Consider the following 21,062-nt stretch of genomic DNA (forward strand, 5'->3'; position numbering starts at 1 on the left):
GGACTCACCTGGCCACAATATTTAGGGCTGAGCAGCTGTGGGAAGAAAAAGATAGTCAGACACCAAGTCCCAGGTGCCAGGCCCAGGGCCCAGTTTGATGACCCTGAGCTTGTACACATGGAGCTGACGCCCTGCACATAGCCTTGGGGTAGACACAACAGTGCTGCCCCGCACCTCGCGGTCCTTCCAAAGTCACGCCCTCTATCCCCTGTCATCGCCTACCTCCCTGAGCCCAAGGACCTCCTGTCCACTGTATGGAAGCCAGGGTCATGCTGGGACAGGCAAAGAGGGCCTTGGTACTTACACAGGAGAATGAGCAGAGAATGACCCAACCAAATGGGTTAACCGATGTGCACACCAATCATTCAAGCTTTACCCATTCTGATATTGAGAGGTTACACCCATTTCTAGAGTTTTCCATGAGGTCATAATACCCCATCCCCAAGGACCTCACAGGCTCCTTCCATTCATTGGCCACCTGCCATCTCCCACCTCCCCTGCTGCCTCCCACTCCCTCTGATCTTCACAAAGGACCTCTGTGCCCACAGATTGTCCCCTCAGCATCACCATCTTGGAGCCCCCAGGTGACACTGTCCTCACAGAGGGGAGGTGCTTACTAACCCCCACACCCAGGGACGGACTGCCCTGAAGGAAGCCCAGACTCCCTCCAGGGGACAGTGAGCTGGCTCCGGGGGCACAAGGGGCGGCTGCTCTCTGTGCTCAGGAAGCTGTCTGCTGAGCATGAACCCAGAGCTCAGGCCCCTTTGAGCCCGTTCCATGCACGGCCTTCAGGGTGCTGGGCACATGGACCGACCGTGCTGACAGATAGCCTGAGCAGGTGCCCTAGCTCCTGGGTGCCCGCTGTCCTGAATCACTCCAGTGCCTGGGGACAATTGGAGGCTCAGGCGGGGTCCTGGCGTGGGGAGTGGGTGTGTTCTTAGCAGCATCAGCCCAGAAGGATCCCCAGGGATGGCAGAGACTCACCTGAGCAGATGACACCCGCGTCCTCGCCGTGGTTGCAGTTGTGGGTGTTCCATCCCCGGTGCGGGCAGCTCCACAGGTAGGACTCGTGCCCCAAGCAGCCCATGTCGTCCAGCAGGATTGGCCCTGAGCCCTGCCCGAACCGGGCACTTCCTGGGGCCGACCTGGCCCAGCCACAGCCCAGCTGCCTGCACACCACGTTGGCGTCGTTGGTGTCCCACCCGTCGTCACACACGGTGCCCCAGGAGCCTCGGTAGAGGACCTCCACGCGTCCCTGACACCTGTCACCGCCGTTGACCAGCCTTAGGTCCAAACTAGCATAGGCTCCTAAAATGGAACCGGAAAATTCATTGTCTCCAGTGTCTCCAGAAGAAAGGGTCTGAGGTGTGGGTGAGGTTCCTAATTCTTCCAGGGGTCAAGCCTTCAATGTTCGGGGTAACAGTCGCCTGCATTAGGACAGAATTCAAGCCTGTCAATCACCCTTTATCTTCAAGGAGCCGGTGATAGCACCCATGGATGTGAGGTGAGATAGGCATGTTCTACAATTGGTGTCCCACCAGGTTGGCCTTGGGATGCAGGACAAAGATGGAGGCCGCCATCTGCACTAGCAGTGACCCATGTGCAGAGAGCAAGCCGATAGTGAAGCCCATACACATAGAGAGCAGGAGTAAGAAAAGCGCACGGAGACAGTCTTGGAACACTGGATCCAGCTGCACCTGAGGCTGGCCCTGCCTCTAGACGTCCCTCATGTGCGAGCTATGGAGTGCTCTTATGGTTTCAAAGAGTTTGAGTTGGGCTCCTGTCACTTGCAAACTAGACATCCAGACTAATATGTCCCATAACTGATAAGTGAAGGGAATCCATGACTCTGGGATGTTAAGGGAACCCTCCACGTTGGATGGGGTGATGTCCGGGGAGGTCTAACACAAGAATAGAGAAGTTCACTCCAGCCTGGAGGCTACAGTGTTGAATGCTGACAGTTTTGCCAGAGCCAGGGATGCTCACATGAGGAAGGACTTGCACCCATCTGGTGAGAAAACAGAGCTGCTTAGAAAGGAGGACAGAGTGTCAAGGTCGGGTCTGCTGAGCTGTGACTGGGGTCAGGGTGTCAGGGTCAGGGTGGGCTGAGAAGCTCTGTGGCTAGGGGAGAAAGAGACCATTTCTGAGAGCTTGTCACGAACCAAAACCATGCCCTTGAATGTCCTGACATGGCAACCAGGGCTACAATCTGTGAAAGCAACTGCGCTGAGCTCCTGATGCAGTGTCCTTTGGGAAAAGCATCCCTTAGCCTCTGTCTGGGGGTCCTTGGATGAAGGCTCTCTGTTGCCTCAGCACAGGGAGCAGAATGTCCCCAGGACAGAGTGTCCCCTGTCACTGAGAGTGGTAAGCACTGTAGCCAGAATGCCCTTATCCCTCTGAGCCAGACTGAGGGTCAATGTGTTGTGGGCTCAACTGTACCATCTACACATCAGGGAAGGGACTGGGAGGCAGAAACTGGCAGAGTCCCATCTAGAAGCTCCTGGTGGGCTGTGGGGTGAGCAGGGAGGGAGTGTCAGAGGCAGCGGGACTCAGCGGGAATGGCGGTAGCCTGAGGCCCAGCAGCTGTGAGAGAAAGGGAGTCAGATACACATGTGGCACAGAAGGGGCCACATCTAGAGGCATCGTGAGAGACACTGAGCAGGTGGACGCTCAGCCATGCTGGCCCCCTGTTTGGAAGGCGGGGCCTTTGCCATCTAACCCTGGAGGACATTCCCCGCCAGGGCCCAGGAAGGCCCAGGGCATTGGTGCTGAGGTCCAGGTGATTCCATCTGTGTCTAGATGGAGTCACAGAGTTGATACGAGGAAACTCTACCACACAGCTTTTAGGAAACTTGGAGGGGCCAAGAGAAAGTAGTCTAATCAGGGCCCAAATCCCATGTGGGAGGTTCAGGCCTGACCATAGACAACTACAAGGCATAGCCCAGTGGGTCTCAGAGAGCCCGCTACCTCGCAGAGCAGACCTGTGCAGACAGTGCATCAATTTCCCTGGAGACAGTTATAGGCAAGGACTTCGGAGCCCAAATGCAGGCCAGCCATGTGAGGGTCACTGCAACTCTACCCACGCCCCCCCACAGGCACACTCACAACTCTGCCTGTGCCACTGGCGTGTGCGGTCCTCTGGGCAGAAGGTGTCATCCTTACACTCATTTGGGTCCTCATTCACCTGCTTACATCTGGCAGCAGGACACAGACTACTACTGAACTAGGCAGAGAACTAGGACTCTTCAAGGAACAAGAAATAAAGAAAGACTTTGACAGGAAACAGACTGAGGGACACACTCGCTGAGAAAACACCACTCACAAAAGGAGAACAGACATGGGGAGGCCCACCTGAGCAGATGACGCCGGCGTCCTCGCCGTGGTTGCAGTTGTGGGAGTTCCAGCCCTGGTGTGGGCAGCTCCACAGGTAGGATTCCTGCCCTGAGCAGCCCACGTTATCCAGCACGATCGGCCCTGAGCCCTGGCCGAACCGGGCACTTCCTGGGGCTGAACTGGCACCTCCACAGCCTAGCTGCATACACACCACGTTGGCGTCATTGGTGTCCCACCCGTCGTCACACACGGTGCCCCAGGAGCCTCGATAGAGAACCTCCACGCGACCTTGACACTGGTCACCTCCGTTTACCAGCCTCAGGGCCAAACCTGCATCGACTCCTAGAAGGGGACCGGAAAATTGACTATCTCCAGTATCGCCTGAAAAAAGAGACTCAGAGGTGTGGGTGAGGTTCCGAATTCTTCCAGAGGCCAAGCCTTTAGTGTTTGGGGTAATGGTCCCCTGCATTAGGACTGGAACGAAGCCCATCCATCATCCTTTATCTTCAAGGACCCGGTGATAGCACCCATGGGCATGAGCTGAGGTAGGCATTTTCTACAATTGGTGTCCTACCATGTTGGCTTTGGGATGCAGACAAAGAGGGGAGGCCCGCCGTCTGCACTAGCAGTGACCCATGTGCAGAAATCAAGCTGATAGTGAAGCCCATACCCATAGAGAGCAGGAGTAAGAAAAGCGCACGGAGACAGTCTTGGAATGCCTAAATCCAGCTGTACCTGAAGCTGGCCCTGCCTCTAGACCAGTGGTTCTCAATCTTCCTAATGCCGTGACCTTTCAATTCAGTTCCTTATATTGTGGTGACGCCCAACCATAAAATTATTTTCGTTGCTACTTCATAACTGCAATTTAGCTACAGTTATGAATCGTAATGTAAATATATGTGTTTTCCGATGGTCTTAGGCGACCCATGTGAAAGGGTCGTTTGACCCCCAATGGGGTCACAAACCACAGGTTGAGAGCCGCTGCTCTAGACCTTCCTCATGTGAGAGCCGTGGAGTGCTCTTCTGGCTTCAAAGAGTTTGAGTTGGGCTCCTGTCACTTGTAAACTAAACATCCTGACTAATATGTCCTGTAACCGGTAGGTGAAGGGAATCCATGACTCTGGGAGGTGGGGGGAACCCTCCACGTTGGATGGGGTGATGTCCAAGGAGATCTAACAAAGAATAGAGACGGTCATCCTAGCCTGAAGGCTACAGTGCTGAATGCTGACACTTTGGCTATACCCAGGGCGGCTCACTGAGGAAGGATGTGTACCCACCTGAAGAGAAAACAAAGCAGCTTAGAAAGGAGGGTGGAGAGTCAAGGTTGGATCGGCTGAGCTGTGACTAGGGTCTGGGGTTCAGGGGGTCTGGGTGGGCTAGAATGCTCTGTGGCTAGGGGAGAGAGAGGACATTTCTGAGAGCTTGCCATGAGCCAAAACCATGCCCTTGAATGTCCTGACAATTGTAACCAGGGCTACAATCTGTGAGAGAAACTGCGCTGAGCTCCTGATGCAGTGTCCTTTGGGAAAAGCATCCCTTAGGCTCTGTCTGGGGATCCTTGGACGAAGGGACTCTGTTGCATCAGCACAGGGAGCAGAATGTCCCCAGGACAGAGTGTCCCCTGTCACTGACAGTGGGTAAGCACTGTAACCAGAATGCACTTATCCCTCTGAGCCAGACCGAGGGTCAATGTGTTGTGGGCTCAACTGTACCATCTACAATTCAGGGAAAGGCCTGGGAGGCAGAAACTGGCAGAGTCCCCTCCGGTAGCTCCTGGTGGGCTATGGGGTGAGCAGGGAGGAAGTGTCAGAGGCACTGGGACTCAGCAGGCATGGCGGTGGCCTGCGGCCAGGCAGCTGTGAAAGAGAGGGCATAGGATAGACACGTGGCACAGAAGGGGGCACAGCTAGAGGCATCGTGGGACACACTGAGCAGGTGGACACTCAGCCATGCTGGTCCCCTGTTTGGAAGGTGGGGCCTTTGTCATCTAACCCTGGAGGATGGTCCCTGCCAGGGCCCAGGAAGACCCGGGACATTGCTACCAAGGTCCAGGTGATTCCATCTGGTCTAGATGGAGGCACAGGGTTGACATGAGGAAGATGTCTAACGCGCAGTGTTTAGGACAATTGGAGGGGCCAAGTGAGGAGTCTACTGAGGACCCCAATCCCACGTGGGAGGTTCAGGCCTGACCATAGAAAACTACAAGGCATAGCCTGGTTGGTCTCAGAGGGCCTGCTGCCCTCACAGAGAAGACCTGGTGCAGACAGTGCATCAATTCCCCTGGAGACAGTTACAGGCTAGGATTCAGGGCCCCCCAATGCAGGCCAGCCATGTGAGGGTCACTGCAACTCTACACGTCCCCCCCACCCCCCGCCCAGTCACACTCACAACTCTGCCTGTGCCGCTGGCGTGTGCAGTCCTGTCAGCAGAAGGTGTGATCCTTACACTCATTTGGGTCCTCATTCACCTGCTTACACCTGGCAACAGGACACAGACTACTACTGAACTAGGCAGAGAACTAGGACTCTTCAAGGGAACAAGAAATAAAGAAAGACTTTGACAGGAAACACATTGAGGGACACACTCACTGAGAAAACACCACCCATAAAAGGAGAACAGACATGGGGAGGCCCACCTGAGCAGATGACGCCGGCGTCCTCCCCATGGTCGCAATTGTGTGACTTCCAGCCTCTGTGAGGGCAGCTCCACAGGTAGGATTCCTGCCCAGAGCAGGCCACGTCATCCAGCACGATTGACCCTGAGCCCTGCCCAAACTGGGCACTTCCTGGGGCCAACTTGGCCCTTCCACAGCCCAGCTGCCTGCACACCACGTTGGCATCATTGGTGTCCCAGTCATCGTCACACACAGTGCCCCAGTACCCTCGGTAGAGGACCTCCACACGACCCTCACATCGGTTACCGCCGTTCACCAGCCTCAGGGCCAAACCTGCATCGGCTCCTAGAATGAAACCGGAAAATTCACTGTCTCTGGTGTCATCTGAAGAAAGAAGCTCTGAGGTGTGGGTGAGGTTCCGAATACTTCCAGAGGCCAAGCCTTTAGTGTTCAGGGTAAAGTTCCCCCGCATTAGGACAAGACCAAAGCCTGTCCATCACCCTTTATCTTCAAGGAGCTGGTTACAGCACTCATGGGTGTGAGCTGTGGGAGGCATGTTCTAAAATTTGTGTCCTACCATGTTGGTCTTGGAATGCAGACAAAGAGGGGAGGCCCGCCGTCTGCACTAGTGGTGACCCATGTGCAGAAATCAAGCCGATAGTGAAGCCCATACCCATGGAAAGCAGGAGTAAGAAAAGCGCATGGAGACAGTCTTGGAATACCGGATCCAGCTGCACCTGAAGCCTGCCCTGCCTCTAGATGTCCCTCATGTGTGAGCCATGGAGTGCTCTTCTGGCTTCAAAGAGTTTGAGTTGGGCTCCTGTCACTTGTAAACTAAACATCCTGACTAATATGTCCCGTAACCGGTAGGTGAAGGGAATCCATGACTCTGGGAGGTGGGGGGAACCCTCCATGTTGGATGGGGTGATGTCCAAGGAGATATAACACAAGAATAGAGAAGGTCATCCTAGCCTGGAGGCTACAGTGCTGAATTCTGACACTTTGGCCATACCCAGGGTGGCTCACTGAGGAAGGATGTGTACCCACCTGAAGAGAAAACAAAGCAGCTTAGAAAGGAGGGTGGAGAGTCAAGGTTGGATCGGCTGAGCTGTGACTAGGGTCTGGGGTTCAGGGGGTCTGGGTGGGCTAGAATGCTCTGTGGCTAGGGGAGAGAGAGACCATTTCTGAGAGCTTGTCATGAACCAAAACCATGCCCTTAAATGTCCTTGACAATGGCAGCCAGGGCTACAATCTGTGAGAGAAACTGTGCTGAGCTCCGGACACAGTGTCCTTTGGGAAAAGCATCCCTTAGGCTCTGTCTGGGGGTCCATGGATGAAGGGTGTCTGTTGCCTCAGCACAGGGAGCAGAATGTCCCCAGGACAGAGTGTCCCCTGTCACTGAGAGTAGGTAAGCACTGCAGCCAAAATGCTCTTATCCCTCTGAGCAAGACTGGAGGGTCAATGTGTTGTGGGCACAACTGTACCATCTACACATCAGGGAAGAGACTGGGAGGCAGAAACTGGCAGAGTCCCCTCTGGGAGCTCCTAGTGGGCTGTGGGGTGAGCAGAGAGGGAGCATCAGAGGCCACGGGACTCAGCGGGCATGTTGGTGGCCTGGGGTCAGGCAGCTGTGAGAGAGAGGGCATCCGATCAGACACTTGGCACAGAAGGGGGCACAGCTAGAGGCATCTGTGAGACACTGAGCAGGTGGACACTCAGCCATGCTGGTCCCCGCCTTGGAAGGCGGAGCCTTTGCCATCTAACCCCGGAGGACGCCCCCCACCACGACCCAGGAAGACCTGGGGCATTGGTGCTGAGGTCCAGGTGATTCCATCTGTGTCTAGATGGAGGCACAGGGTTGACATGAGGAAGCTGTCTACCACGCAGCTTTTTGGAGACTTGGAGGGGCCAAGAGAGAGTAGTCTACTCAGGGCCCGAATCCCACGTGGGAGGTTCAGGCCTGACCATAGACAACTATAAGGCATAGCCTGGTGGGTCTCAGAGAGCCCGCTGCCTTCACAGAGCAGACCTGGTGCAGAGAGTGCATCAATTTCCCTGGAGACAGTTACAGACAACGACTGGGGAGCCCCCAATGCAGTCTAGCCATGTGAGGGTCACTGCTACTCTACCCACGCCCCCTCCCAGGCACACTCACAACTCTGCCTGTGCCACTGGCGTGTGCGGTCCCCTGGGCAGAAGGTGTCATCCTTACACTCATTTGGATCCTCATTCACCTGCTTACACCTGGCAGCAGGACACAGACTACTACTGAACTAGGCAGAGAACTAGGACTCTTCAAGGGAACAAGAAATAAAGACTTTGACAGGAAACACATTGAGGGACACACTCGCTGAGGGAACACCACCCATGAGAGGAGAACAGACATGGGGAGGCCCACCTGAGCAGATGATGCCCGCGTCCTCCCCGTGGTTGCAGTTGTGGGAGTTCCAGCCACTGTTCCGGCAGCTCCACAGGTAGGACTCGTGCCCTGAGCAGGCCACGTCGTCCAACAGGATCGGCCCTGAGCCCTGCCCGAACCGGGCACTTCCTGGGGCCGAACTGGCACTGCCACAGCCAAGCCACCTGCACACCACATTGGCGTCATTGGTGTCCCAGTTGTCGTCACATACGGTGCCCCAGGAGCCTTGGTAGAGGACCTCCACGCGGCCCTGACATTGGTTCAAGGTGTTCCCCAGTCTCACAGACAAACCAGCACTGGCTCCTAGAAGGGGAGGGGAAATTCACTGTTTCTGGTGTCGCCTGAAGAAAGAGGCTCTGAGTTGTGGGTGAGGTTCTGAATTCTTCCAGGTTCCAAGACTTTAGTTGTCGGGGTAAAGTTCCCCCGCATTAGCACTGGACTGAAGCCCGTTAATCATCCTTTATCTTCAAGGACCCAGTGACAGCACCCATGGTTGTGAGGTGTGGGAGGCATGTTCTACAACTGGTATCCCACCATGTTGGCCTTGGGATGCAGACAAAGAGGGGAGGCCCGCCGTCTGCACTAGTGATGACCCATGTGCAAAAATCAAGCCAATAGTGAAGCCCATGCACATAGAGAGCAGGAGTAAGAAAAGTGCACGGAGACAGTCTTGGAACACCGGATCCAGCTGCACCTGAAGCCTGCCCTGCCTCTAGATGTCCCTCATGTGTGAGCCATGAGTGCTCTTCTGGCTTCAAAGAGTTTGAGTTGGGCTCCTGTTACCTCTAAACTAAACATCCTGACTAATATGTCCCATAACTGGTAAGTGAAGGGAATCCATGACTGGGAGGTGGGGGGAACCCTCCATGTTGGATGAGGTGATGTCCGGGGAGGTCTAATATAAGAATAGAGAAGGTTACCCCGGCCTGGAGGCAACAGTGCTGAATGCTGACACTTTGGCCAGACTCAGAAATTCTCACACGAGGCAGGATGTGTACCACCCATCTGGAGAGAAAACAGAGCAGCTTAGAAAGGAGGATGGAGGGTCAAGGTCAGTTCTGCTGAGCTGTGACTTGGGTCAGGGGGTCAGGAACAGGTTGCGCTGAGAAGCTTTGTGGCTAGGGGAGAGAGAAGCCTTTTCTGAAAGACCATGCCCTTGAATGTCCTTGTAAATGGCAATCCGGGCTACAATCTGTGAGAGAAACTGCGCTGAGCTCCTGACACAGTGTCCTTTGGGAAAAGCATCCCTTAGGCTCTGTCCGGGGGTCTATAGATGAAGGCTTTCTGTTGCCTCAGCACAGGGAGCAGAATGTCCCAAGGACAGAGTGTCCCCTGTCACTGAGAGTGGTAAGCAGTGCAGCCAGAAAGCCCTGATCCCTCTGAGCCAGACCGGAGGGTCAATGTGTTATGGGCTCAACTGTACTATCTACACTTCAGTGAAGGGACTGGGAGGCAGAAACTGGCAGAGTCCCCTCTGGGAGCTCCTGGTCGGCTGTGGGGTGAGCAGGGAGGGAGTGTCAGAGGCCATGGGACTCAGCGGGCATGTTGGTGGCCTGGGGCCAGGCAGCTGTGAGGGAGAGGGCGTCGAATAGACACGTGGCACAGCTAGAGGCATCGTGGGAGACACTGAGCAGGTCAATGCTCAGCCATGCCAGTCCCCTCCCTTGGAAGGCGGGGCCTTTGCCATCTAACCCCTGAGGACGGTCCCCGCCAGGGCCCAGGAAGTCCCGGGGCATTGGTTCCGAAGTCCAGGTGATTCCATCTGTGTCTAGATGGAGGCAAGGGTTGACATGAGAAAGCTGTCCACCACGCAGCTTTAGGAGACTTGGAGGGCCCAAGTGAGGAATCTACTCAGGGCCCCAATCCCACGTGGGAGGTTCAGGCCTAACCATAGGCAACTACAAGGCATAGCCCGGTGGGTCTCAGAGGGCGCGCTGCCCTCTCAGAGCAGACCTGGTGCAGGGAGTGCATCGATTTCCCTGGACACAGTTACAGGCAAGGACTCAGGAGCCCCCAATTCAGGCCAGCCATGTGGGGGTCACTGCAACTCTACCCAAGGGCTGCGCTCTTCCCGCCCCCCTCTTCTAGGCACACTCACAACTCTGCCTGTGCCGCTGGCCTGTGCGGTCCTGTCGGCAGAAGGGGTGATCCTTATTCTCATTTGGGTCCTCATTCACCTGCTTATACCGGGCAGCAGGACACAGACTACTGCTGAACTAGGCAGAGAACTAGGACTCTTTAAGGGAACAAGAAATAAAGACTTTGACAGAAAACACATTGAGGGACACACTCACTGAGAAAACACCACTCACAGAAGGAGAACAGACGGGGGTGGCGCACCTGAGCAGATGACGCCCACGTCCTCCCTGTGGTTGCAGTTGTGGGAGTTCCAGCCACTGTGCGGGCAGCTCCACAGGTAGGATTCCTGCCCCGAACAGCCCACATCATCCAGCATGATCTGTCCTGAGCCCGGCCCGAACCAGGCATCATCTGGGGCCGAACTGGCCTCGCCACAGCCCAGCTGCCTGCACACCACGTTGGCGTCGTTGGTGTCCCAGTTGTCGTCACACACGGTGCCCCAGGAGCCTTGGTAGAGGATCTCCACGCGGCCCTGACACTGGTCACCTCCGTTCACCAGCCTCAAGGCCAAACCGGCATCAGCTCCTAGAATGGAACCAGAAAATTTGCTGTCTCTGGTGTCTTCTGAAGAAAGAGGCTCTGAGTTGTGGGGAGGTTCCTAATTCTTCCAGGGGCCAAGACCTTAGTGTTCGGGGTAACGATTGCCTGCATTAGGACTGGAATGAAGCCCGTCTTTCAGCCTTAATCTCCAAGGAGACGGTGACAGCACCCATGACTGTGAGCTGAGGTAGGCATGTTCTACAATTGGTTTCCCACCATGTTGGCCTTGGGATGCAGACAAAGAGGGGAGACCCGCCGTCTGCACTAGTGGTGACCCATGTGCAGAAATGAAGCTGATAGTGAAGCCCATGCACATGGAGAGCAGGAGTAAGAAAAGCGCATGGAGACAGTCTTGGAACACCAGATCCAGCTGCACCTGAAGCTGGTCCTGCCTCTAGACGTCCCTCATGTGTGAGCCATGGAGTGCTCTTCTGGCTTCAAAGAGTTTGAGTTGGGCTCCTGTCACCTGAAAACTAAACATCCTGACTAATATGTCCCGTAACCGGTAGGTGAAGGGAATCCATGACTCTGGGATATGGGGGGAACTCTCCACATTGGATGGGGTGATATATGCGGAGATCTAACACAAGATTCTAGAACATCACCCCAGCTTGGGGGCTACAGTGCTGAATGCTGACGCTTTGGCCAGAGCCAAGATTCTCACCGAGTAAGGATGTGTACCACCCATCTGGAGAGATAATAGAGCAGCTTAGAAAGGAGGGCGGAGTGTCAAGGTCGGGTCAGCTGAGCTGTGACTAGGGTCAGGGGGTCAGGGAAGGGTGGGCTGAGAAACTCTGTGGCTAGGGGAGAAAGAGGCCTTTCTGAGAGCTTGTCACTAGCCAAAACCATGCCCTTGAATGTCCTAACCAGGGCTACAATCTGTTAAAGCGACTGTGCTGAGCTCCTGATGCAGTATCCTTTGGGAAAAGCATTCCTTAGGCTCTGTCTGGGGGTCCGTGGATGAAGGCTCTCTGTTGCCTCAGCACAGGGAGTAGAATGTCCCCAGAATAGAGTGTCCCCTGTCACTGAGAGTGGGTTAGCACTATAGCCAGAATGCCCCTATCACTCTGAGCCAGACTGGAGGGTCAATGTGTTGTGGGCTCAACTGTACCATCTACACTTCAGGGAAGGGACTGGGAGGCAGAAACTGGCAGAGTCCCCTCTGGGAGCTCCTTGTGGGCTATGGGATGAGCAGGGAGGGAGCATCAGAGGCAGCGGGACTCAGTGGGCATGGCGGTGGCCTGGGACCAGGCAGCAGTGAGAGAGAGGGCATAGGATAGACAAGTGGCACAGAAGGAGGCACAACTAGAGGCATCGTGGGAGACACTGAGAAGGTGGATGCTCAACCATGCCAGTCCCTTGTTTGGAAGACAGGGCCTTTGCCATCTAACCCCGGAGGACGGTCCCCGCCAGGCACCAGGAAGACCCGGGGCTTTGGTGCCGAGGTCCAAGTGATTCCATCTGTGTCTAGATTGAGGCACAGGATTGACATGAGGAAGCTGTCTACCACGCAGCTTTTTGGAGACTTGGAGGGGCCAAGTGAGGAGTCTACTCAGGGCCCCAATCCCATGTGGGAGGTTCAGACCTGACCATAGGCAACTGCAAGGCATAGCCCAGTGGGTCTCAGAGGGCCCGCTGCCCACACAGAGCAGACCTGTTGCAGAGAGTGCATCAATTCCCCTGGAGACAGTTACAGGCAAAGACTAGGAAGCCCCCAATGCAGGCCAGCCATGTGAGGGTCACTGCTACTCTACCCACGCCCCCGCCCCCAGGCACACTCACAACTCTGCCTGTGCCGCTGGCGTGTGTGGTCCTGTCAGCAGAAGGGGTGATCCTTACACTCATTTGGGTCCTCATTCACCTGTTTACACCTGGCAGCAGGGAACAGACTACTACTGAACTAGGCAGAGAACTAGGACTCTTCAAGGAACAAGAAATAAAGAATGACTTTGACAGGAAACACACTGAGGGACACACTCGCTGAGAGGACAACACCTACGATATAGAACAGACATTGGGAGGCCCACCTGAGCAGATGACACTGGCGTCTTCCCCATGCCCACAATTGTGTGAGTTCCAGCCCCTGTTCTGGCAGCTCCACAGGTAGGACTCGTACCCTGAGCAGCCCATGTCATCCAGCAGGATTTGTCCTGAGCCCCGCCCGAACCAGGCATTTCCTGGGGCTGAACTGGCCCCGCCACAGCCCAGCTGCCTGCACACAACATTGGCATCATTGGTGTCCCATTCGTCGTCACACACGGTGCCCCAGGAGCCTCGATAGAGAACTTCCACGCGACCCTGACACCGGTTACCACCATTCACCAGCCTCAGGGCCAAACCAGCATCAGCTCCTAGAATGAAACCGTAAAATTCACTATCTCCAGTGTCACCTGAAGAAAGAGTCTCTGAGGTGTGGGTGAAGTTTCTAATTCTTCCAGGTGCCAAGCCTTTAGTTTTAGGGGTAACGTTCCCCCACATACGGACTAGACGGAAGCCCGTCCATCACCCTTTATCTACATGGAGGCAGTGACAGCACTGATGGGTGTGAGCTGTGGGAGGCATGTTCTACAATTGGTGTCCCACCATGTTGGCCTTGGGATGCAGGACAAAGAGGGGAGGTCACCGTCTGCACTAGCAGTGAAGCATCTGCAATAGCAGTGAACCCATGTGCAGAAAGCAAGCCGATAGTGAAGCCCATACCCATAGAGAGCAGGAGTAAGAAAAGCGCATGGAGACAGTCTTGGAACACCGGATCCAGCTGCACCTGAAGCCTGCCCTGCCTCTAGACGTCCCTCATGTGTGAGCCATGGAGTGCTCTTCTGGCTTCAAAGAGTTTGAGTTGTGCTCCTGTTACCTCTAAACTAAACATCCTTACTAATATGTCCCATAACTGGTAAGTGAAGGAGATCCATGACTCTGGGAGGTGGGGGGAAACCTCCACGTTGGATGGGGTGACGAATGAGGAGCTCTAACATAAGAATAGAGATGGTCACTCCAGCCTGGAGGCTACAGTGCTGAATGCTGACGCTTTGGCCAGATGCAGAGACTACTGCTGAACTAGGCAGAGAACTAGGACTCTTCAAGGGAACAAGAAATGAAGAAAGACTTTGACAGGAAACAGACTGAGTGACACACTCGCTGAGAAAACACCACCCACGATATAGAATATATATAGGAAGGCCCACCTGAGCAGATGACGCCGGCATCCTCCCCATGCCCACAGTTGTGGGAATTCCACCCCTCGTGTGGGCATCTCCACAGGTGGGACTCGTGCCCTGAGCAGCCCACGTTATCCAGCAGGATTGATCCTGAACCCTGCCCGAACCGGGCACTTCCTGGGGCCGACTTGGCCTCGCCACAGCCCAGCTGCCTGCACACCACGTTGGCGTCGTTGATGTCCCAGTCATCGTCACACACGGTGCCCCAGGAGCCTTGGTAGAGGACCTCCACGCGGCCCTGACACCGGTCAATGCCATCCACCAACCTCAGGGCCAATCCTGAATCGGTCTCAAATCCTAAGGATAGCACAAGGACATCTCCTCCATGTCTGTGCTGAGCTCCAGGCCTGAGGCTGGTTCCAGACTCAGGGCTTCCTCAGGGCCAATGCCCCAGGGCAGGATCTCAGCTTTTGACACACCCAGGGGTTCATCTCCATCACAGGGAAATAAGTCAGTACATCCTGTCCTGCCAAGTTTAAGGATTATCCAAGGTAGGGAGCCACAGGATTGCCAATGGTGTGAGCAGGACTGCTCCCTCACATCCACTGGGGCCACCAAGGGCGGAGCTCCATGGCTCCAGGACAGGCCAAGGCCAAAGCTTCCTTGGTCACTGATTTCCTTCTCCATGGTCCTGCCTGACATGAGGCAAAGCTCTCGGAGGAGATCGACCTCGGCCAGACAGGAGCAGACAGAGCCTCACAGCCCTGAGGCTGAGCCCACACAAGGGTCTCAGCAGGTCCCAGGAGGCCTCCAGGGCTGACACTGAGCCATGGGGGAGGGTCTTGGCTGAGCCTCCTCCCAGAAAACCACTGGAGACAAGTCATCAGCCAACCATGTCAGACAAGAACCTGGTCAGAGACCCTCCTCTGCCCCCTTCCCCACAGGGACAAGGATGAGGATGGCCCATGTGGAGCCTCTACCTGTCATGTTCCATCCCGGGCGTGATTCAGAGGCAGGGAGGAGCCCTGGGAGGGGGAAGGGTCATGTACCTGCTGTTGTTGTAGGCAAGGCAGTTGTGGATGGAGTTGTGGGATGAGGTGTCCATGCATCTGGAAGGAACAACAAAAGAAGGCTGTGGTGAGGCCTCGGGAAAGGAGTCCTTCCCAAAAGGGGGGGCCAGTCACCGTGACTTTCCCATGTGCCTCCTGCACATGCTACCTGCCTGTCCACAGACTCCCCCTCCTCTGGGTCATCGGGGCCGAAGGACTGGGAGAGACCAGCCACATCCCTCCAAGTCTCTGACTGCCATGTTGCTCCCCATCAGAAGACCTTTCCCATCTCTCCCCCATGAGACAGGCACACACTGGTGGCTTGAGGCTTTGGCCTGACTCTGAAGCTGGGATAGAAAGAGTCAGGGCCTGGTGATTGAACCGGGAGGCAATCACAGGTCCTGGTACCCAGAGGCCCTCATCACGTGTTCATGGCCATGCTCAGGCACTGTCTCTACCTCCTTGGGATGCAGATGTGACCATGCTGGCCCTCAGGGTGTGGCAGGGGTGAGAGGAGGAGAGAAGCCAGAAGCCTGCTGTCCCGTCATCAGAAAGCCAATGGGCATCAGTGCCCACTATCCCAAAATGCCCTCCTCAGCCTGGAGTCACGGGGCCACCTTCAAGGAAGTGACACCTTCTCTGACCATCGGCTACTCACCCCCGAGAGGGACCCAAGTATCTGATGAGAACTCAGAAGGAAAACGGACAGACGAAGTCTTTGGAATCCCCCCCTCTAATTAAGGAGACGGAGGGCAAAAGTGTGGTCCCAATGGGGTTCAAGGAGGTCCATGGGTCAGCTGGAGAGGGCCGACCGGCAGAGGTGGGCAGGAGAGAGGGACATCCCAGGAGACGTGGTTGGGACTCACCTGGCCTGGATGTGGAGGGATGAATAGCTGAAGGAAGAAAAAAGACAGTCAGATACCAAGCTCCTAGGTGCCCCACCCAGATCCCATGATGATGAACCTCAGCTTCTACACACGGAGCTGATTCTATGCTCATGGCCTCAGCATTGTAGAAACAAGTGCTGCCCTGGACCTCGCTGTCCTTCCTAAGCCACGCCCTCTGTCCCCTGCCATCGCCTGCCTCCCTGAGCCCAAGGACCTCCTGACCAGTTTATGGAAGCCAATGACATGCCATGGACAGGACACCGGGGTGCTGGTGTTGACCCCAGAGAATGAGCAGAGAATGACCCCACCAAATGGGTCAACCGATGTGTATGCCAATCACTGAGCCTTGACCCATTCTGATATTGAGAGTTTACACAAATTTTTAGAGCTTTCCATAAGGTCATAATGCCCCATCCCTCAGGCACTAACAGGCTCCTTCCATTCCTTGGCCACCTGCCATCTCCCACCTCCCCTGCTCCCTCCCCCTCTCTCTGTCCTTCACAGAGGACCTCTGTGCCCACAGATTGTCGCCTCTGTGTCACTATCTTGGAGCCATAGGTGACACTGTCCTCACAGAGGGGAGGTGTTTACCAACCCCCACACCCAGGGACGGGCTGCCCTGAAGGAAGCAACAGACCTCCTCCAGGTGGGAGTGAGCTGGCTCCAGGGGCTCTAGGAGGCTTCTCATGGTGCTCAGGAAGCCGCCTGCTGAGCATGAACAAGGAACTCAGGCCCCTTCGAGCCCATTCAAGGCACGGCCTTCAGAGTGCTGGGCGCATAGACCAACCACGCTGACGTGTAGCCTGAGCAGGTGCCCTAGCACCTGGGTGCCCATTGCCCTGAGTCACTCCAGTACCTGGGGGACATTGGAGGCTCAGGTAGGGCTGTGGCATGAGAAGTGGGTTTGTTCTCAGCAGCATTAGCCCAGAAGGGCCCCCAGGGATGGCAGAGACTCACCTGAGCAGATGACGCCCGCGTCCTCCCGATGGTTGCAGTTGTGCGAGTTCCAGCCCTGGTGCGGGCAGCTCCACAGGTAGGACTCATTTCCTGAGCAGCCCACATCGTCCAACAGGATTGGCCCTGAGCCCTGTCCGAACCAGGCACGTCCTGGGGCCGACCTGGCCAGGACACAGCCCAGCTGCCTGCACACCACGTTGGCGTCATTGATGTCCCATCCATTGCCACACACGGTGCCCCAGGAGCCTTGGTAGAGGATCTCCACGCGGCCCTGACATGGGTCACCACCATTCACTAGCCTCAGGGCCAAATCCGAATCGGTCCCGAAACCTAGAGGATGGCACAAGGACACCCCCTCCATGTCTGTGCTGACCTCCAGGGTCCAGGCCTTTTCCAGACACAGGGCCTCCCTCAGGGCCACGCCCCAGGGCAAGCAGTCAGCTTTGGACATGGCTGTGAGAGATCAAAACATCCCTCCATGTCTCTGACCGCCATGTTTCTCCCCATCAGAAGACCTTTCCCATCTCTCCCGCATGCGCCAGGTCCGCCCTGGTGGCTTGAGGCTTTGGCCTGACTCTGAAGCTGGGATAGAAAGAGTCAGGGCCTGGTAATTGAACCGGGAGGCAATCACAGGTCCTGGTACCCAGAGGACCCTCATCACGTGTTCACTGCCATCCCCGGGCACTGTCTCTGCCACCTTGGGATGCAGATGTGACCATGCTGGTCCTCAGGGTGTGACAGGTGTGAGAGGAGGAGAGAAGCCAGAAGCCTGCTGTCCCGTCATCAGAAAGCCAGTGGGCATCAGTGCCCACTCTCCCACAAAGTCCTTCTCAGCCTGGAATCAAGGGGTCACCTTCAGGGAAGTTCCACCTTCTCTGACCATCGGACGCTCTCCCCCGGGACGGCCACCAAGTATCTGATGAGAACTGAGAAGGAGGATGGACAGACGGAGTCTTTGGAATTCCCCACTATAGTTACGGAGACAGAGGTCAAAAGTGTGGTCCCGATGGGGTCAAGGAGCCATGGGTCAGCTGGAGAGGGCCTACCGGCAGAGGTGGGCAGGTAGAGGGACATCCCATGAGAGGTGGCTGGGACTCACCTGGCCAGGATGTGGAGGGCTGAGTAGCTGTGGGAAGAAAGGGACAGTCAGACACCAAGCTCGCAGCTGCCTGGCCCAGATCCCAGGTTGATGACCCTCAGCTTTTACACACGGAGCTGATCTCATGTACATGGCCTCAGGGTATACACACCAGTGCTGCTCTGCACCTCACAGTCTTTCCAAAGCCATGCCCTCTGTCCTTGCCATCGGCTGCCTCCCTGAGCCCAATTATTTGCAGTCCAGTGTATAGAATCCAGGGTCATTCCTGGGACAGGCCACAGGGGCCCTGGTGTTGACCCCAGAGAAAGAACATGGAATGACCCCACCAAATGGGGTCAAAGTGCACACTGATTTTCCATCCTTGACCCATTCTGAAATTGTGAGTTGACACCCATTTCTAGAGTTTCCATCCTACCTAATAAAATAGTAATATGCAAATTCACTGCACCTTCGCTACGCCCAAGCCACGCCCACCAGCCAATCAGGGCGAGTATGCAAATAACCCAACAAAGATGGCTGTTGCCGAGACTGGTTTGGCTCAGTGGATAGAGCGTCGGCCTGCGGACTCAAGGGTCCCAGGTTCAATTCCGGTCAAGGTCATGTACCTTGGTTGCGGGCACATCCCCAGTAGGGGGTGTGCAAGAGGCAGCTGATTGATGTTTCTCTCTCATCGATGTTTCCAACTCTCTATCCCTCTCCCTTCCTCTCTGTAAAAAAAAAAAAAAATCAATAAAATATATTAAAAAAAAAAAGATGGCTGTTAATTTGCATACACAGAGGGAGGGAAGAGTGAAGACTGAAGACAACTTAGAAGGAAGATGAGGAAAAGCGGAAAGCAAGATGGCTGCCAGAGGGAAAGCTGGGGCAGGGCAGGGCGGAGTGGGGCGGGGCAGAGCGGGGCGGGTGGCAGCGGCGCTCGGGTGCAGGCGAGGCGGTCACAACAGCGGTGGCAGCGGCAGCCCATGCGGCCGCAGCAGCCGCTTGCAGGATTTTTCCTGCAAATGGGCTACTAGTGTGGTCATAATGCCCCATTCCCGAGGCCCTCATTGGCTCCTTCCATTCATTGGCCACCTGCCATCTCCGACCTCCCCTGCTCCCTCCACTTCTCTCTGTCCTTCACAAAGGACCTCTGTGCTCTCAGGATGTCCCTCAGCATCACCATCTTGGATCCCTCAGGTGACACAGTACTCACAGAGGGGAGATGCTTACCAACCCCCACACCCAGGGACGGGCTGCCCTGAAGGAAACCCCAGGCCTCCTCCACAGAGGGCTGGCTCCGGGGGCACAAAGGGGGCTCTTCTCTTTGCTCAGGCAGCTGCCTGCTGAGCATGAACATGGAGCTCAGGACCCTTTTAGCTCATTCTAGGCAAGGCCTTCAGGGATCCGGGCACATGGACTGACTATGCTGACGTGTAGCCGGAGCAGGTGCCCTAGCCCCTGGGTGCCCGCTGCACTGAGTCACTCCAGTGCCTGGGGGACATTGGAGGCTCAGGCGGGGCCCTGATATGGGGAGTGGTGTGTTCTCAGCAGCAGCCCAGAGGGACCCCCAGGGATGGCAGAGACTCACCTGAGCAGACGACACCCGCGACCTCCCCGTGGTTGCAGTTCTGTGAGTTCCAGCCCCGGTGCGGGCAGCTCCACAGGTAGGACTCATTTCCTGAGCAGCCCACATCATCCAGCAGGATTGGCCCTGAGCCCTGTCCGAACCAGGTACTTCCTGGGGCAGACCTGGCCAGGCCACAGCCCAGTTGCCTGCACACTACGTTGGCGTCATTGATGTCCCATCCATTGCCACACACGGTGCCCCAGGAGCCCCGGTAGAGAACCTCCACGCGGCCCTGACACAGGTCACTGCCGTTCACCAGCCTCAGGGCCAAAGCCAAATCGGTCCCGAACCCTAAGGGACGGCACAAGGACACCTCCTCCATTTCTGTGCTGAGCAACAGGCCCAAGGCCTGTTCCAGATTCAGGGCCTTCATCAGGGCCACGCCCAGGGCAGGCGTCAGCTTGCCACATCCCCAGGGGTTCATCTCCATCACAGGGAAAGGATCAGGCACATCCTGTCCTGCCAGGGCTAAGGATGCTCCAAGACATGGAGGCCCAGGATTACCCATGGAGGTAAGCAGGACTGCCCCCTGCAACCACCAGGGCAACCCAGGGTGGAGCTCCCTGGCTCCAGGACATGCCAAGGCCATGATTTTTGTCCCCTTATTTCTTCTCCATGGTCCTGCCTGACTTGAGGAAAAGCCCCCAGAGGTGATGGGACTCTGCCACACAGGAGAGGACAGAAACTGAGCCAGCACGTGGGTCTCAGCAGGTCCTAGGAGGCTTCCAGGGCTGACCCTGAGCAACGGGGGAGGGTCTTGGCCTAGCCTCCACCAGGAGCACACTGGAAACAAATCATCAGCCAACCATATCAAACAAGACCTCATCAGAGACCCTCCCCTGCCCCTCTTTCCCCCCAGGCACAAGGATGAGGATGGCCCATGTGGAGCCTCTTCCTGTCACGTTCCATCCCAGGCGTGATTCAGGGGCAGAGAGGGGCCCCGGGAGGGTGAAGGGTTCTTTACCTGCAGTTGTTGTAGGAGAGGCAGCTGTGGATGGAGTTGTGGAAGGAGCTGGCCATGCGTCTGGAAGACACAACAAAGAGAAGGCTGTGGTGAGGCCTCAGGAAAGGAGTCCCACCCAAAAGGTGGGCCAGTCCCCATGACTTTCCCATGTGTCTCCTGCATGTGCTCCCTGCCTGTACACAGCCTTCTGCTCCACTGGGTCCTCAGTCGAAGACCTAGTAGAGACCACAGCATCCCTCCACGTCTCTGACCGCCATGTTCCTCCCCATCAGAAGACCTTTCCCATCTCTCCTTCAT

General features: G+C 56.0%; 1 protein-coding gene across 1 annotated transcript in view; it reads right to left on the reverse strand.

The window, feature by feature from the left end:
• Nucleotides 1-21,062, reverse strand: part of DMBT1 (deleted in malignant brain tumors 1) — a 63,063-nt gene continuing 42,001 nt past the window's right edge. Inside the window, 14 exon segments of the mRNA XM_054728811.1 lie at nt 1-35; nt 985-1,308; nt 3,352-3,675; nt 5,969-6,319; nt 7,737-7,760; nt 8,328-8,669; nt 10,473-10,516; nt 10,694-11,082; nt 13,059-13,396; nt 14,231-14,550; nt 15,249-15,312; nt 16,569-16,574; nt 17,097-17,451; nt 19,740-20,092. Of these exon segments, the coding sequence (XP_054584786.1) occupies nt 22-35; nt 985-1,308; nt 3,352-3,675; nt 5,969-6,319; nt 7,737-7,760; nt 8,328-8,669; nt 10,473-10,516; nt 10,694-11,082; nt 13,059-13,396; nt 14,231-14,550; nt 15,249-15,312; nt 16,569-16,574; nt 17,097-17,451; nt 19,740-20,092 (3,248 nt within the window). The 3' untranslated portion in view covers nt 1-21.

This window comes from Eptesicus fuscus, chromosome 17, assembly GCF_027574615.1.
Source record: "Eptesicus fuscus isolate TK198812 chromosome 17, DD_ASM_mEF_20220401, whole genome shotgun sequence".
In the NCBI taxonomy this organism is placed as follows: Eukaryota; Metazoa; Chordata; class Mammalia; order Chiroptera; family Vespertilionidae; genus Eptesicus; species Eptesicus fuscus.